The sequence below is a fragment of the Rhineura floridana genome, chromosome 3 (genome assembly GCF_030035675.1).
Source record: "Rhineura floridana isolate rRhiFlo1 chromosome 3, rRhiFlo1.hap2, whole genome shotgun sequence".
NCBI lineage: Eukaryota > Metazoa > Chordata > Lepidosauria > Squamata > Rhineuridae > Rhineura > Rhineura floridana.
In genome coordinates this window covers 160,303,480-160,316,964 of record NC_084482.1, presented here as the reverse complement: position 1 = coordinate 160,316,964, position 13,485 = coordinate 160,303,480, and the positions used below count along the sequence as shown (strand labels likewise).

Below are 13,485 nucleotides of genomic sequence, written 5' to 3'. Positions count from 1 at the left end.
TAATACCAAAACATTTCGGCTTCCGCCTTCATCAGCTGCTAACATACAAATGCTGTTACCAAGGTGGCAGTTATAGAGCTTTGAGGATGGAATGCTCAGAGGGGCTTCATTTGCAGAAGCTAAGTGATGCTGGTACTGTCCTCCAGGTTCAGGCCATGTGGTGCCAATGTGTCCATTACGTTTATATATATATATATATATAAACGTAATATATATATATATATATATATATATATATATATATATATATAACGTAATATATATATATAAACGTAATATATATAAACGTAATATATATAAACGTTATATATATATATAGTGTGTCTATATATATATAGTGTGTCTATATATATATATAGACACACTGTTGGCAGCAATCTTATTCCAACAAATTTTTCCTCCAGCTCTGAAACACATGGGTCAGAAAACTCCTCAACAGCAGACTGTAAATCAAGGGAAACTTTTTTCCCTTCCCTTATTGCTCAAATACCTACTTTACACAAGCCAAACCTAAGGTATCTGTTATTTGCAACCATAACATCCCATCCAAATTCAGTAGAAAACTGAGAAGAAGCTGGGGGAACCCTGTCCTGGCAAGACAGCAGCAATAAAGACAGCCAACCTGCCAAAATCTTGTACAATTCAATGGTCAAGTTTGGAAGGGAAAAAAGATTCAGATATAATTTTTTAATAAATAAGGGCACAATGCATACCATCACTTGACTTGCCCATTCATTTCAACAGCATTTTGGAGAACTTTAAAGCATTAATATATCTTACAATCAATCTGTATTTAAGCTTCACAAATTCCAATATGAACTGACCTGATCCTGGACTAATGTACAGATCAGAACTTACAGTGCAATCCAATCATGTCTACTGAGACATAAGGCCCACTGAGTTCAATGGACCTTACGCTTAGATAAGCATGTATAAGATCGGATATCTGAAATTGCTTCAGTTATCCACCAGCTTTCATAGTTCTCCATTCAAAAAAAGTATCAAAATACATTTAGAATTATGTGTTGAAATAGAAATCTTATTGCATATTTTAAAAATAAGAACACAAGATTAGTATGAAAATGTGACAGAAAAAAATTATAGGTGAATATATGCAAAAGTGACACAGACTAGAAATACAGTAGAGCCCCATTCATATGGCAGGTTATGTTCCAGGCCCCCGCCGAAAAGTGAAAATCGCCAGAAAGTGCAGCCCTACTGTATTCCAGCTGCCACACTCCAGCTGACAGCGATCAGCTGTAGTGCAGGGAGCTCCAGCCGCCGTGCTCCAGCTGACATCGATCAGCTGTAGGACGCAAGCTCCCTGTGCTACAGCCGATTGCACGCTACAGCTAATCAGCTGCAGAGTGCATTCAGCTGTAGCACGGAGAGCTACAGCCACTGTGCTCCAGCTGACAGCGATCAGCTGTAGCGCACGAGCTCCCTACGCTACAGCCGATGGCACACTACAGCTGATCAGCTGGAGCGCAGGGAGCTTGCCTCAGTATGAACTCATCTTTTGTGAGCATCCTTGCAAAGCCTGTATTAATCCAGAAAAACACTAGTATGGATTATGCTGGAGTATTCTCACCATGGATTGCAACAAAATAGTCATTTTAACAGAGCCTGATAAAACAGTTCCAGAGCACCCCTTTACCACTTTTTAACCCATTCTAACTGAAAGGAGGCTGAAGCATTCATGAATGCCCTACTGAAGTGAAATGAATGCAAGACATATACAAGAAGTGCTTGGCAAGTTATCTCCAGAGAATAAGTCCGCCTAACAGTTTCTGACAATTCTGGTTCAGTGCTATGACAACAACTGGGAGCCCAGCAACTACCCTTGGACAAGGCACCACTCTTAGACTAATTCTACAATGGTCCTGGTCTGCTGCTGGGACTGACACCTGAAACACCCTGCAAATGTGTACTAGAGAGATCAGATGCAATGTAACAAACATTGCATCCAAGCAGCAGGATGAAGGAGAAGTGGACGTCAGTAAAGCACCCAGCAAACATGACATTAACAATGGAAAAAGCATTCTTCGCCCTTGCATAGCCCAAATATTTTGGAATTAATTCTAAAGCTTTTTTTAACTGTTTGACAACCACTAAATGCATTTTTCCAGGGTACATTTCGTATTCTCACATAATAACTTAATAGTACAGTTAGCACAAATGCAGAAAAGAAAGGAAATGAACACTTGTAACTCAGAGCATCTGCTCATAGGGGGGAGGAAAATTCAACATGAGAGTTTGCTGGCAATTGTCCACATCTGTAAGAACATGGGTGTGAAGCATTCATCTAGTTGAAAACAATGACAAAGCATTCCATCTGTGGTCTACTGAAAAAGCCTCAGTGATGTTAAGGATAACTGGCCCAGCATCCAAATCCCCTTCCTGACATCACAGACAAATACAACAGGAGAGCTGCTTCCAATTCACCAAGAGCACAACTAAGTTGCACTGATTTCCAGAAGGTAAGAGACAGGGCTCAACAATTTCACTTTACAAGGGGTCAACCAGACAGGCCCAGGTCTGCAGCTCCAGTGTTAGGGACGAAGATAGGGATGAAACTTGCTCCCCGTCCCCAAGCCCTGCAATTTGCTTTATTTTTGTGCTTGTTGGTGCAAAGTCAACTACTGCTTCCCCCTCTCTGCCTCTGAGTTGAAGAGGGAGAGTGGAGACACTTCAGCTTGTTTCTGTGCTTGTCTGGGTGGGGGGTCAGAGCTACACAGCTACAGAGGCAGAGAAAGCTAACATGCCTCTTTTACCCCTCTGTGGCTCCAGACTGAAAGGAGATGACAGAGGTGTGTTGGCTTGTCCTTGACTCAGTACAATACTTCAAAGACACAGCATGATATATGGGCCACCACCCCTCAGAGCAGGGGCATGTCCTGGTGACCATAAATGCTTCGTTGGCCATCCAAAATTTGTCAAGCCCTGGTTAGAGGGCTGCCTGCCTACGGCCAGTTGGAGCCCCATTCCATACTGTTATTGTTTCCTTGGATCAGAACAAATTGCCAGGATTTAATCCACATGGCACTGAAGACAGCAAATTTATTTACGTGACTGTGAATGTACTTATGGCAGCATTTGCTCACCATGTCACAGTACCATTACAGGTTATGTGGATATTTCATGAAGACAGTGCTGCTACCATCACACCTTTTTTGTCCTACTGCTATTGGCCCATGATTGCTTAATCATCCGATCTCACAGTTTATTCATAGCTAGCACCCACTGTGTAACTTTCTACTAGCCATCATTTGTAGCAGATGATTTGGTATTTATTTATTTATTCAATTTAAAGGGCAGCACTTGGTAGCAATGCAGCAATGCAGCTCTGCCCCAAAAGCAATAATGATGAAAGTAGACCTCTAGAAATGCACAGAAACATCTGCAGCATACTTCACTTTTCATCCTTTGGGAGGGGGAAAGATTCAACAATCCATTTGTTTCCTAAACTGCTTTCTTCTTGGACATTTGAAAATGCATTAATTAATGAAAATGCATGACTTGAAAATGTATTACTTAATTCAACTAGAAACAGTCAGCAAACCACATTAACGAAACTGCCTACCTTTGTGTCCTCCAATAAAAGCCTGTTTTAAGAAATTTACTGCTAGAACACCAGTAAGACCAGAAAAGCTGAGGGGTGTGGAAGGGGAATATAAGAAGAGTGACAACTCTTCTTAACATCTAAGATTAATCCAAATAAATTAATAAAATCTATTGTCATTGTCTCATTTTCAAGAACCATGATTTTTAGATCAGGGCATTTTGGACAATCTACACTTATAAATCTGTCAAAAATATACATATACATACACTAAAATATCTTGGGGTTTTTAAATAAAACAACACTGAAATGCTTCATAAATCTTGGTTCATTGAAATCTCATTGTTATATGCATAATACAAAATGTGAAGCTTGTGAAACCCAGCACTACAAGTTCCTCTAAAGAAGTCTTCATGTACATGATGGGTTTTGAAGCCAAGGCTCTTGTTGAGTATCATCTTCTCTGATGCAATTCCAGAGCTGTAGAAAGAGGCAAACCCATTCCTTTGTCTCCCTTGAGAGCCCAGACGTATTCAAGCAGCCACTTCAGAGTTTAGCAAACATCCTGCTATCTGAGCAAACTGTCAACTAACTGAGAAGCCAAGTGAGACACTTCTCTGAAAATCTGGTCTCCTGAAAAAGAGATGCCAGCTTCATGATTGTCATTTCCAGAACAGAGAATCAACGCTTTACTAGTCTTCAATCAAATGTGTTCTCAGACAAACCTTCTCTGTCTAGACTTTTTTTTACCACAGCTCTTTTCATCTCATGCATTCTCACTCAGACATTCTACACTCTCCCAACATCAGAGGGTGGGGCAGCATCCCTGCTCACATATTGACTCAATGTCTGACTGTTTTGTTTCTGAGCAGGGTTTATGTCTCCAAGCCAGTATAATTCACAATCCGCTTTAGTTAACAAACAATTATAACTTCCTGTGTTACAAGCACTACTTCTTCAAGAACAGCAAACACTTGAAGAAAAAACTGGGATCGAGGTTTCTCACTGCTCTCGTTAGACATCAAGAAATTTCATCTGAGATGCAGTACTTTCATTGCATTGCCATGCTACAGGGAGAAATGACAGATACACTTACGAAAACATTTTGTCTGCATAATGCTGCTACAACTTTTCACATTGCACTATTTAATACGATTGTTCTGACATTTGAAAGCATTGACTAGGATTTCTCCAACACAAGGATGTGGGTGCAAAATGCTATCATTAGGGAAGGGGGAGGCTTTTAAAAGAGGAATTGCTGGACTATGCAGTGCAGAAAAAAATTAGTCCTGCAAATGAATAAAAAACTAACTGTGGAGGCTCAAAAGTATTCACAAAATCAAAGTTTTTTAAAAAATCAAGAGCAGCCTGTTAAAACATATGCTGAATAGGATTTTGTGAAGCAAGTTTTCCTAACCGGTCCAACTTCCTGTTGCTCTCCTAAGGGAGCTTTAGTCACTGCATAGAATGAGAAATGGGCTCACAGCAGTCCCATACTGAACCAATCAAGGTGGTATTTGACAGTACTTGAGCTCTAAACCAGGGCCATAGTCAACTTTATATTAAGCATCATTTGATATGCAAATCTAATGATTGCATAGATTTCTGACTGGACAAACTATCAGGTTACTAATTAATAGTTAAATTAAGAAAGACACCAGCTCAGTTCAGACAGAATGTGAAACCATGGTTTGGCACGATGTGAACAAGCCTTATACTCACAAGCTCTCCCCTCCCTGCCCCATGCACTCTGATTCAATTACTCCCTCTTTAGTGCAAGGCATAGTTTCCCAATACATCAAAACCTGCAAATTATCATTTCTGCTTGCTCTTAAAACCAGGATTGCAAGCCAGTTTCAAACTGCACACTGTGATCCTAGTTTGGAGGACAAATGAAACCACAGTTTGCCAGTTCAGAGGTAATGACAATCTATTGTTTGTACTAAAGAATGCGTAACAAATTGAACCACAGTATGTGTGCATGTTAACACCAAAGCTATTATGGCAAATGTGGAAAAAAGAGGGAAGAGTTTTGCTTCCCAGTAGTGGCTCCTCGCAATCCCATAATGCTCTGTTCTCCCTTCTTTTCTTTGGATGCCAATATTTGGGAACAATGATGTGGAAAAGAGAGAAAATGAGTATTTTAATACCAGTTCAATTTGTATATGTACATTTTCTGAGAAAATTCCTTTTTTAAAAAAATGCAAATGAAATAATAACTTTACTTACGATAATCTCTATGAATTTCATCTATTTCATTTTCTGTCTGGTGCTTTGTAAATGTCATGCTCTGCAACAGTAGTACAAACATTACTTTTTAATGAAGAATGGATGAGGAATATAAAGCTGCACACCAAAGATTTTAAGACATAATTATCTAAAAACTAAAAATAGTTTTTCTATTCCCCTCACTCACTCCTTCCTTCTCTCTGTTTGCATTTAACATGTGTTAGGCTACCTCTATTTTCAAGCAATGCTGTTGGGACTTATAGAGCACATATTTGTGAGAAAGACACCAAACCTTTTGCTACAGAAACCCATAGATTAGTGTGGATGTTTTGCTACAGCAAGAACTGCATGCTATTTGGCCCAAATTTGTATCCAGGTTTATGGAGCTCTCTTTCCATTTTAACTGTTATCATTTCTCTACAGAAACCTGGGAGTACATTTCCTTGCTGCTGGTCTTTGGAGGCAACTACATTGAGCAGGATGATGGCACAGGACCCTTCAGAGGCAAACTCCGTGGGATGCTGTGGGACAGGCTTCAGTTGCTGACCAGATACAATAAATATTCAGAAGGGCTGTACATTAAAGGCAGGAAGCTCTTAATAAGCAACCACAGAAGCCTCATATATTCAAGGCTGAGCATCTATTGTACTCCCACACTCATAGAATGCCATGTAGAATCTCTTGCCCAGCATAACATATATCACAGATTACATACCAGATTTTCATTGCTTAAAAACAATGTTTCTAGCCCTCATGATACATTACAAAAAATACAGAATCAATTCATATAACACCAAAAACAAAGTTGTATCTTAACCAAGCCAGAGTCAATAGCTGTAGCTGTAGCCTATAGATCAGCTTTTCCCAACCAGTGTGCCTCCAAATGTTGTTGGACTACAACTCCCATCTTCCTGACCATTGGCAATGCTAGCTGAGACTGATGGGAGTTGTGGTCCAACAACACCTGGAGGCACACTGGTTGGGAAAGGCTGCTATAGATGGCTACCAATGGCAGTTCACCTCTTATAACCTGCCATCTATTTCTCTTTCATTACTACTAATCAGTACTGCTTCTGCTACTCTTTTCAGTCAAATTAGATAGCATCAATTTTTTGTTCTCTAACAAAAATCCAAATTCATGGGGCAGGGGGTATCCTGAAATACCAGTACAAACAACATTTAGGCTAAGCAAATTATTTGAAGGTAAATGTTCTGAGTTTCTTTGCCACTGATTTTGGATGTTTTCAAGTGGGTATTGGTTTTACCATGAGTGCAGTATATCAACACAGTCATCAGCAGTCCATTAAGACAGTACAGTAGGGCCCCACTCATATGGCGGGTTACATTCTGGATCCCCGCCGAAAAACGAAAACCGCCGAAAAGCAGAACTCATTGAATAGAATGGCGCACGATGCCTGAAAACCGCCGTAAAAGCGTAACAAGCGCCGTATGAGTGGGGCTTTAGTCTAATTGCATCCAGTTGAGACCGCCACATTAGCAAAGCACCGTAAAGCAGGGCCCTACTGTAATATGGAATCTGTGGCACTCCAGATATTGTTGGACTGTAACTCCCTTCAGCCCCAGCCAGCATGGGCAATGGTGAGGAATGATGGGAGCTGTAGTCTAGCAACATCTGGAATTGTTTATTTATTTATTTATTATTTGATTTATATCCCGCCCTTCCTTGCAGCAGGAGCCCAGGCCAGCAAACAAAGGCGCTAAAAACACTTTAAAACATCATAAAAACAGACCTTAAAATACATTAAAACAAAAAAATGTTAAAAACATTTTTTTAAGAGCTTTAAAAACATCTTTTAAAAAAGGGTTAAAAACATTATTTAAAAAAACATATTAACAAGCAATTCTAACACAGACGCAGACCTGGATAGGTCTCAACTTAAAAGGCTTGTTGAAAGAGGAAAGTCTTCAAAAGGCGATGAAAAGGTAGCAGAGATGTTGCCTGTCTAATATTCAAGGGGAGGGAATTCCACAGGGTAGGTGCCGCCACTCTAAAGGTCCATTTCCTATATTGAGCAGAATGGACCTTCTGATAAGATGGTATCTGCAGGAGGCCCACACCCGCAGAGCGCAGTGATCGACTGGGTATATAAGGGGTAAGATGGTCTTTCAGGTATCCTGGTCCTGAGCTGTATAGGGCTTTGCACACCAAAACTAGAACCTTGAACTTGGCTCGGTAGCAAATGGACACCCAGTGCAATTCTTTCAGCAGCGGAGTGACATGTTGGCAATACTCTGCCCCAGTGAGCAGACTCGCTGCCGCATTTTGCACCAGCTGCAGCTTCCAGACCAAACTCAAGGACACATAGGGCGCATTACAGTAATCCAGCCTGGAGGTTACCAGTGCATGGTCAGGCTATCTCAGTCCAGAAACGGACGCAGCTGTCTTACCAGCCGAACTTGGTAAAAGGCACTCCTAGCCACAGAGGTCACCTGGGCCTCTAGCGACAAAGATGGATCCAGGAGCACCCCCAGACTATGGATCTGCTCTTTCAGAGGGAGTATAACCCCACCCAAAGCAGGCAACTGACCAATTATCTGAACTCGGGAACCACCAACCCACAGTGCCTCCGTCTTGCTAGGATTCAGACTCAGTTTATTGGCCATCATCCAGCCCACCACCAAGACCAGGCACCAGTCCAGGGCTCGCACGGCCTCTCCTGATTCAGATGTTACGGAGAAATAGAGCTGGGTATCATCAGCATACTGCTGACACCTCGCCCCAAAGCTCCTGATAACTGCTCCCAAGGGGCTTCATATAGATGTTAAACAGCATGGGGGACAAGATGGTACCTGTGGCACCCCACAGCACAACTGCCAGGGGGCCGAAAGACAGTCACCCAATGCTATTCTCTGAGAGCGACCCTGGAGATAGGATCGGAACCACTGTAAAACAGTACCTCCAATACCCATCTCACCAAGTCAGCCCAGAAGGATACCATGGTCAATGGTATCAAAAGCCGCTGAGAGATCAAGTATGAATAACAGGGTCGCACTCCCCCTGTCCTTCTCCCAATAAAGGTCATCCATCAGGGCGACCAAGGCCAATTTAGTCCCATAACCAGGCCTAAACCCAGACTGGGATGGGTCAGGATAATGTTTCATCCAAGAGTACTTGCAATTGATGTGCCACAACCCTCTCAATCACCTTCCCTAAAAAGGGGGTATTTGCAACCCGTCGGTAGTTGTCACAAACAAATGGGTCCAGGGTGGGCTTTTTCAGGAACAGTCAAATCACTGTCTCTTTCAAGGCCGCTGGAACCACTCCCTCCCACAATGAGGCACTGACCACACCCTGGATCCACTCGGTCAGACCCCCTCGTCAAGCTTTAACAAGCCAAGAAGGGTAAGGATCAAGAGGACACGTTGCTGGCTGCATCATTGCAAGCACCTTGTCCACATCATCAGGCCATATCAATGGAAACCGTTCCCAAGAAGTTGCAGCAGACATTGCACTGGACACCTCACTGGGGACTACAGTAGATGTGGATGGAGCATCAAGACTGCTACGGAGGCGAGCAACTTTACCCTCAAAGTGCCTTGCAAACAATTCACAGTGGGCCTCCAAAGGGTCTAAGACTCCATTTCCTGGAGTTGATGTCAACAGACCCCTGACAATACGGAAAATCTCCACCAGACAGCTACTTGAGGATGTGATCGAGGCAGAGAAGTGGGCCTTCTTTGCCCCCCTCACCGCCACACAGTAGGCACAGTTATGATGTTTTACTCGTGCCCGATCAGCCTCATAGCATGTCTTTCGCCACTTGCGCTCTAGCCGTCGTTCAGCCTGTTTCATTGCCCTTAGTTCACTGGTGTACCAAGGTGCAAGTCGGGCTCCAATGCCGGAGAGGGCGCTCGGGGGCAACTACATCAAGAGCCCGACGCGCCTCACTGTTTGACAGTGTGACAAGGGCTTCAACAGGGTCACCTGCTCTATCTACTGGGAACTCCCCCAGGGCATTCAGGAATCCTGTGGATTCCATTAGGCTCTGGGGGCAGACCATCTTAATCTCTCCACCACCCCTGCAGGGAAGGATTGGAGCCATAAGTCCAAACTTCATCAGGAAGCGATCTGACCATGACAATGGGGTGACATCCACCACCACCCCATCTCCAGACCACCCCTTCCTCCATCTGGAGCAAAAACCACATTGAGGGTGTGCCCTGCCCTATGTGTTGGGCCAGTAACAACTTGAGACAGCCCCATGGTCGTCATGGAGGCCATGAAGTCCCGAACCGGAACACTAGAGGCAGCCTCAGCATGGACATTGAAATCACCCAGGACTATCATTCTGGGCTCCTCCAAATGTCACAGGTTTCCCAATTGTCCATTAAGAAATTCAACATTCAGTTTGGTAGTAATAGTTAAGTATATAGCAACAGCTTCTTTACCATGCAAACCACTCTTGGAGCAGCTTCTGACACAACTTGGCACCAGCATATACCATAAGAATGAGCATATCTAGTTGACCACTATGGTTCAATTCAACCGTCCAGCTTCCCAGTTATTTTAGAAAATTCATGTGCAGAAAGTGACACAGTCATACTTGCACTCAGCCTTAAGGAGGGAAGGGTGAATCTATCAATTTCAGTTTTTCTCTGTTTCTTATTTTTCCAGTCTTAAGTTTAGTTTTCTACATTTCCACATCAGTTGGTGATTTTTTTTAAAAAGGTCTTCATGAAAATTCATCAGCATTCTAGTGTGTATTTCTTCCAATATACACATCTGATATGCAATTTTGCCTAATATACACAATCTTGCAAAGCAATTTCTCCTAATATAAAGAACTTGCATGCTATTTAAAATAATATAGCCATTTTAATATATCCCTTACCCTAGAATAATTTTTTTGTTTGTTTATTGGGCAGAGAACTATATGGCAAAATTCAGAGAATTGTGGATTTCAAAAGATGGCTATGTTTTGATTTGCATGTTGTTTCAGAAAGTGCCAATTAGGTAGGTTCACCTTTAAATGCAATGGCACTGTGCAGAATACAAATGTGGCACAGTTCTTGTCCAGAGGACAGACATCTAAAAATGCAAGCTGGTAAAAAGTGGCTCCCCAAGCAGCTTTCACTAGACCTTAAGTTCAATAAGTCACTCAACTATTCATGGAAGGGACAATACCTTGACATGAATTAGGCTAAAAAATTAACTGGATATAATGAGGAGACACATGGTGCATTCTCAGTTTACCACCACCATTGGGGGGAATGCTCATTGTGGGATTTTTATTTAATGGAATGTCCCATGCCCATTTCTTGTTACTAAGGCTCAGTCAAAGCTTATCAACTTACATCTTCCATAGGTTTACTGGATTCCAGTTGTGCTCGAGTCTTCTCATTGCTTTCCAGCTCTTTCACAATTTCAGCAACTGTTGGAATAAACAATCACCATAAGCAGCAGCATAAAGCCACAGGAGCTCTTATTATATCCAAATATAAAATGTCTGAGAGCAGATTCAATGTAAGGACTGAAACACACTAGTCTCAAGTGAAAATACATTTTCAGCTATAACAAAGCTGTTTTTAACAGATGGGGATTGTGGGAGAGAGGAAGAGTGACAGAGGGGAGGGAGAGATGCATTTCATCTGCCTGCAAAAAGCAAGACTTGAATATGGGAAATAAGACAGTATCTTTGGTGAAATGGGTAGTAACCACAAGGTAGCTGCTTGAAAAAACTCAGAAGTAGGACAGAATTTTCATGTCATTGTGAGCAAGCTCTAAGAGACCTCTCAGGAAATCTTTGGCTGTTAATATCACTGGGCGTTCAAAAGCAGCAGTAGCCACCTGCTACTGAGGAAACCTCAGAGAGAAAGAGAAATGAAAGAGGATATTAGAAGGGAAAGGCAAGTGGTTCTTTGTGGGTGGTTGCAGCAACAGCCCATCTATGGGCCAACCAAACTTCTTGGTTTCTGCTCCATATGAGCCCTGCCCCACACTCTACCCAACCCAAAGGTATCAACAGCCAAAAACAGATCAAGGACTAGGACACTTGAACACAAGAGCGAGATGAGCAAGTTTTTTAATATCACTACAGCACAGTCCATGGACCTTTTGGTGAATGTTACACCTCTCACTTGCTACCTTTGTTTCTTGCATTATTATTAAAGGTTGGGAGGGAGGACAAAAAAAAAAAAACCAAACTCAGTCACGACATTAGTTACAGAGTTCTTATTTCTCTCTCTTTTTAATAATGATCAGGACCATCCAAGCATACAATGCCTCAACAACTGCATCTGAAGAGGCACACTCCAGCAACAGATAAATCTTGCTTCTAAACATGCCCAGCAACACTTAGTTAGCATCCACTCTACCCAGTGGCCTACATTCGTCCATAACCATAGACTAAACTTTGGCTTTATCACTTCAAAGTTGTAGACTGCAAGCAGGGATGAAATGATTGATTGCTCATCTATACAGAAGTATAACCTATATTTTAAAAAAAAAAACAACTAGGCAGGTCAAAGAGAAGGTGAGACTAGTTTTCTAGCAGGAAGGCACTTTTTGTGTGTATGAGCAGTCAATCAAGTGAGTTTCCACCGGTAGCCTGAAATGGGGATGGGTCATAGATCAGAAACAGACAGCATGCAGAATAGTTCAATCCCAATTTCTGGTATCTCCAACTAAAGTAATCAGGTAGTAGATGATAGGAAAGTCCTCTCCTGAGATCCTGGAGAGCCTTTTCCCTAGAAGGTAGACAATATTGGGTAAGGTGACATTTAGTATGACCTGGTATAAGGCAGCTTCTTGTATTCCTAAGTAAAAGCTAGGCCTAGTTACTGTTGATGTCAGCACCAGCAGGCTTAACAAATACTTATTAAGAGTTTCAGCCATAAATAAAGGTAAAAATGTGCCTGAACAACATATGTGAGTGGATGGTTGAGTTTTCTTCCATTATTATTTTGTACTATTCATCTGAGCATAACATTTCTAGTTAGCACTGAAATAAAAATGACTGAAAAAGGCAGCATGCCCCAGTGAATAATTTTGTGTAGGATTAGAGATTAAGAGCCCAGATTCTGAATCCCTGCCTCGCAATCAACTCTTAAGACAACAACTTTGAACAAATCATTCTCCATTTCAGTCCCTTTTCTGTGAAACAGAAATATAATTGACCTGTTTTATAGAATTGTGAGATCAAACAGATCGAAGAGTGTGTAGATTAAACTGCCACAAGTAAGATAAGTTATTATAAACATTAAATATGAAGAAAAACGTGGCCCTTGGTAGCATTCTTGTCTGTTAACACTACCCAGAATTCTACTATTCTTATTCTTATTCATTTCTGGACTGTGGAAAACAAATGGCTGATAAAAAAACAAAATAGCAAGAAAATGTACAGCATGCTATAAAATGATAATTTTCTAGCATCACAAACACATTGCAGTTTTGTTTGCATAATGAGTTTGTTGATTTTAAGTCTCTCCTACATAGGGCCTATTACTTCACAGCCTATGGATTTTTGTCACAAGAAAACAAAACCCAAACCTTAATTCAATCAGGAATCCAATACCTTGTAAAGAAATTGTTCCATAGATAGATAGATAGATAGAAATCTGGAGGGGCCCAGGTTTGCCTTTCCTAGATTAGACTCAAATGCCCAATTGATTTTAATTTAAATCACAATGGCCTGGCTTGAATGCAACACTAAAATATGGCTTAGTGTTACATG

At 41.6% G+C, this 13,485-nt stretch overlaps 1 protein-coding gene across 3 annotated transcripts in view; it reads right to left on the bottom strand.

Moving 5' to 3' along the window:
• The window catches only part of RAD18 (RAD18 E3 ubiquitin protein ligase), a 230,678-nt gene that overhangs the window by 148,237 nt on the left and 68,956 nt on the right, over positions 1-13,485 (bottom strand). For all 3 annotated transcript variants that reach the window (XM_061618523.1, XM_061618525.1, XM_061618524.1), the window contains exons 8-9: positions 11,108-11,184; positions 5,792-5,852 (exon numbers count right to left, since the gene is read on the bottom strand). In XM_061618523.1, the coding sequence (XP_061474507.1) occupies positions 5,792-5,852; positions 11,108-11,184 (138 nt within the window). The remainder of the gene's footprint in view (positions 1-5,791; positions 5,853-11,107; positions 11,185-13,485) is intronic.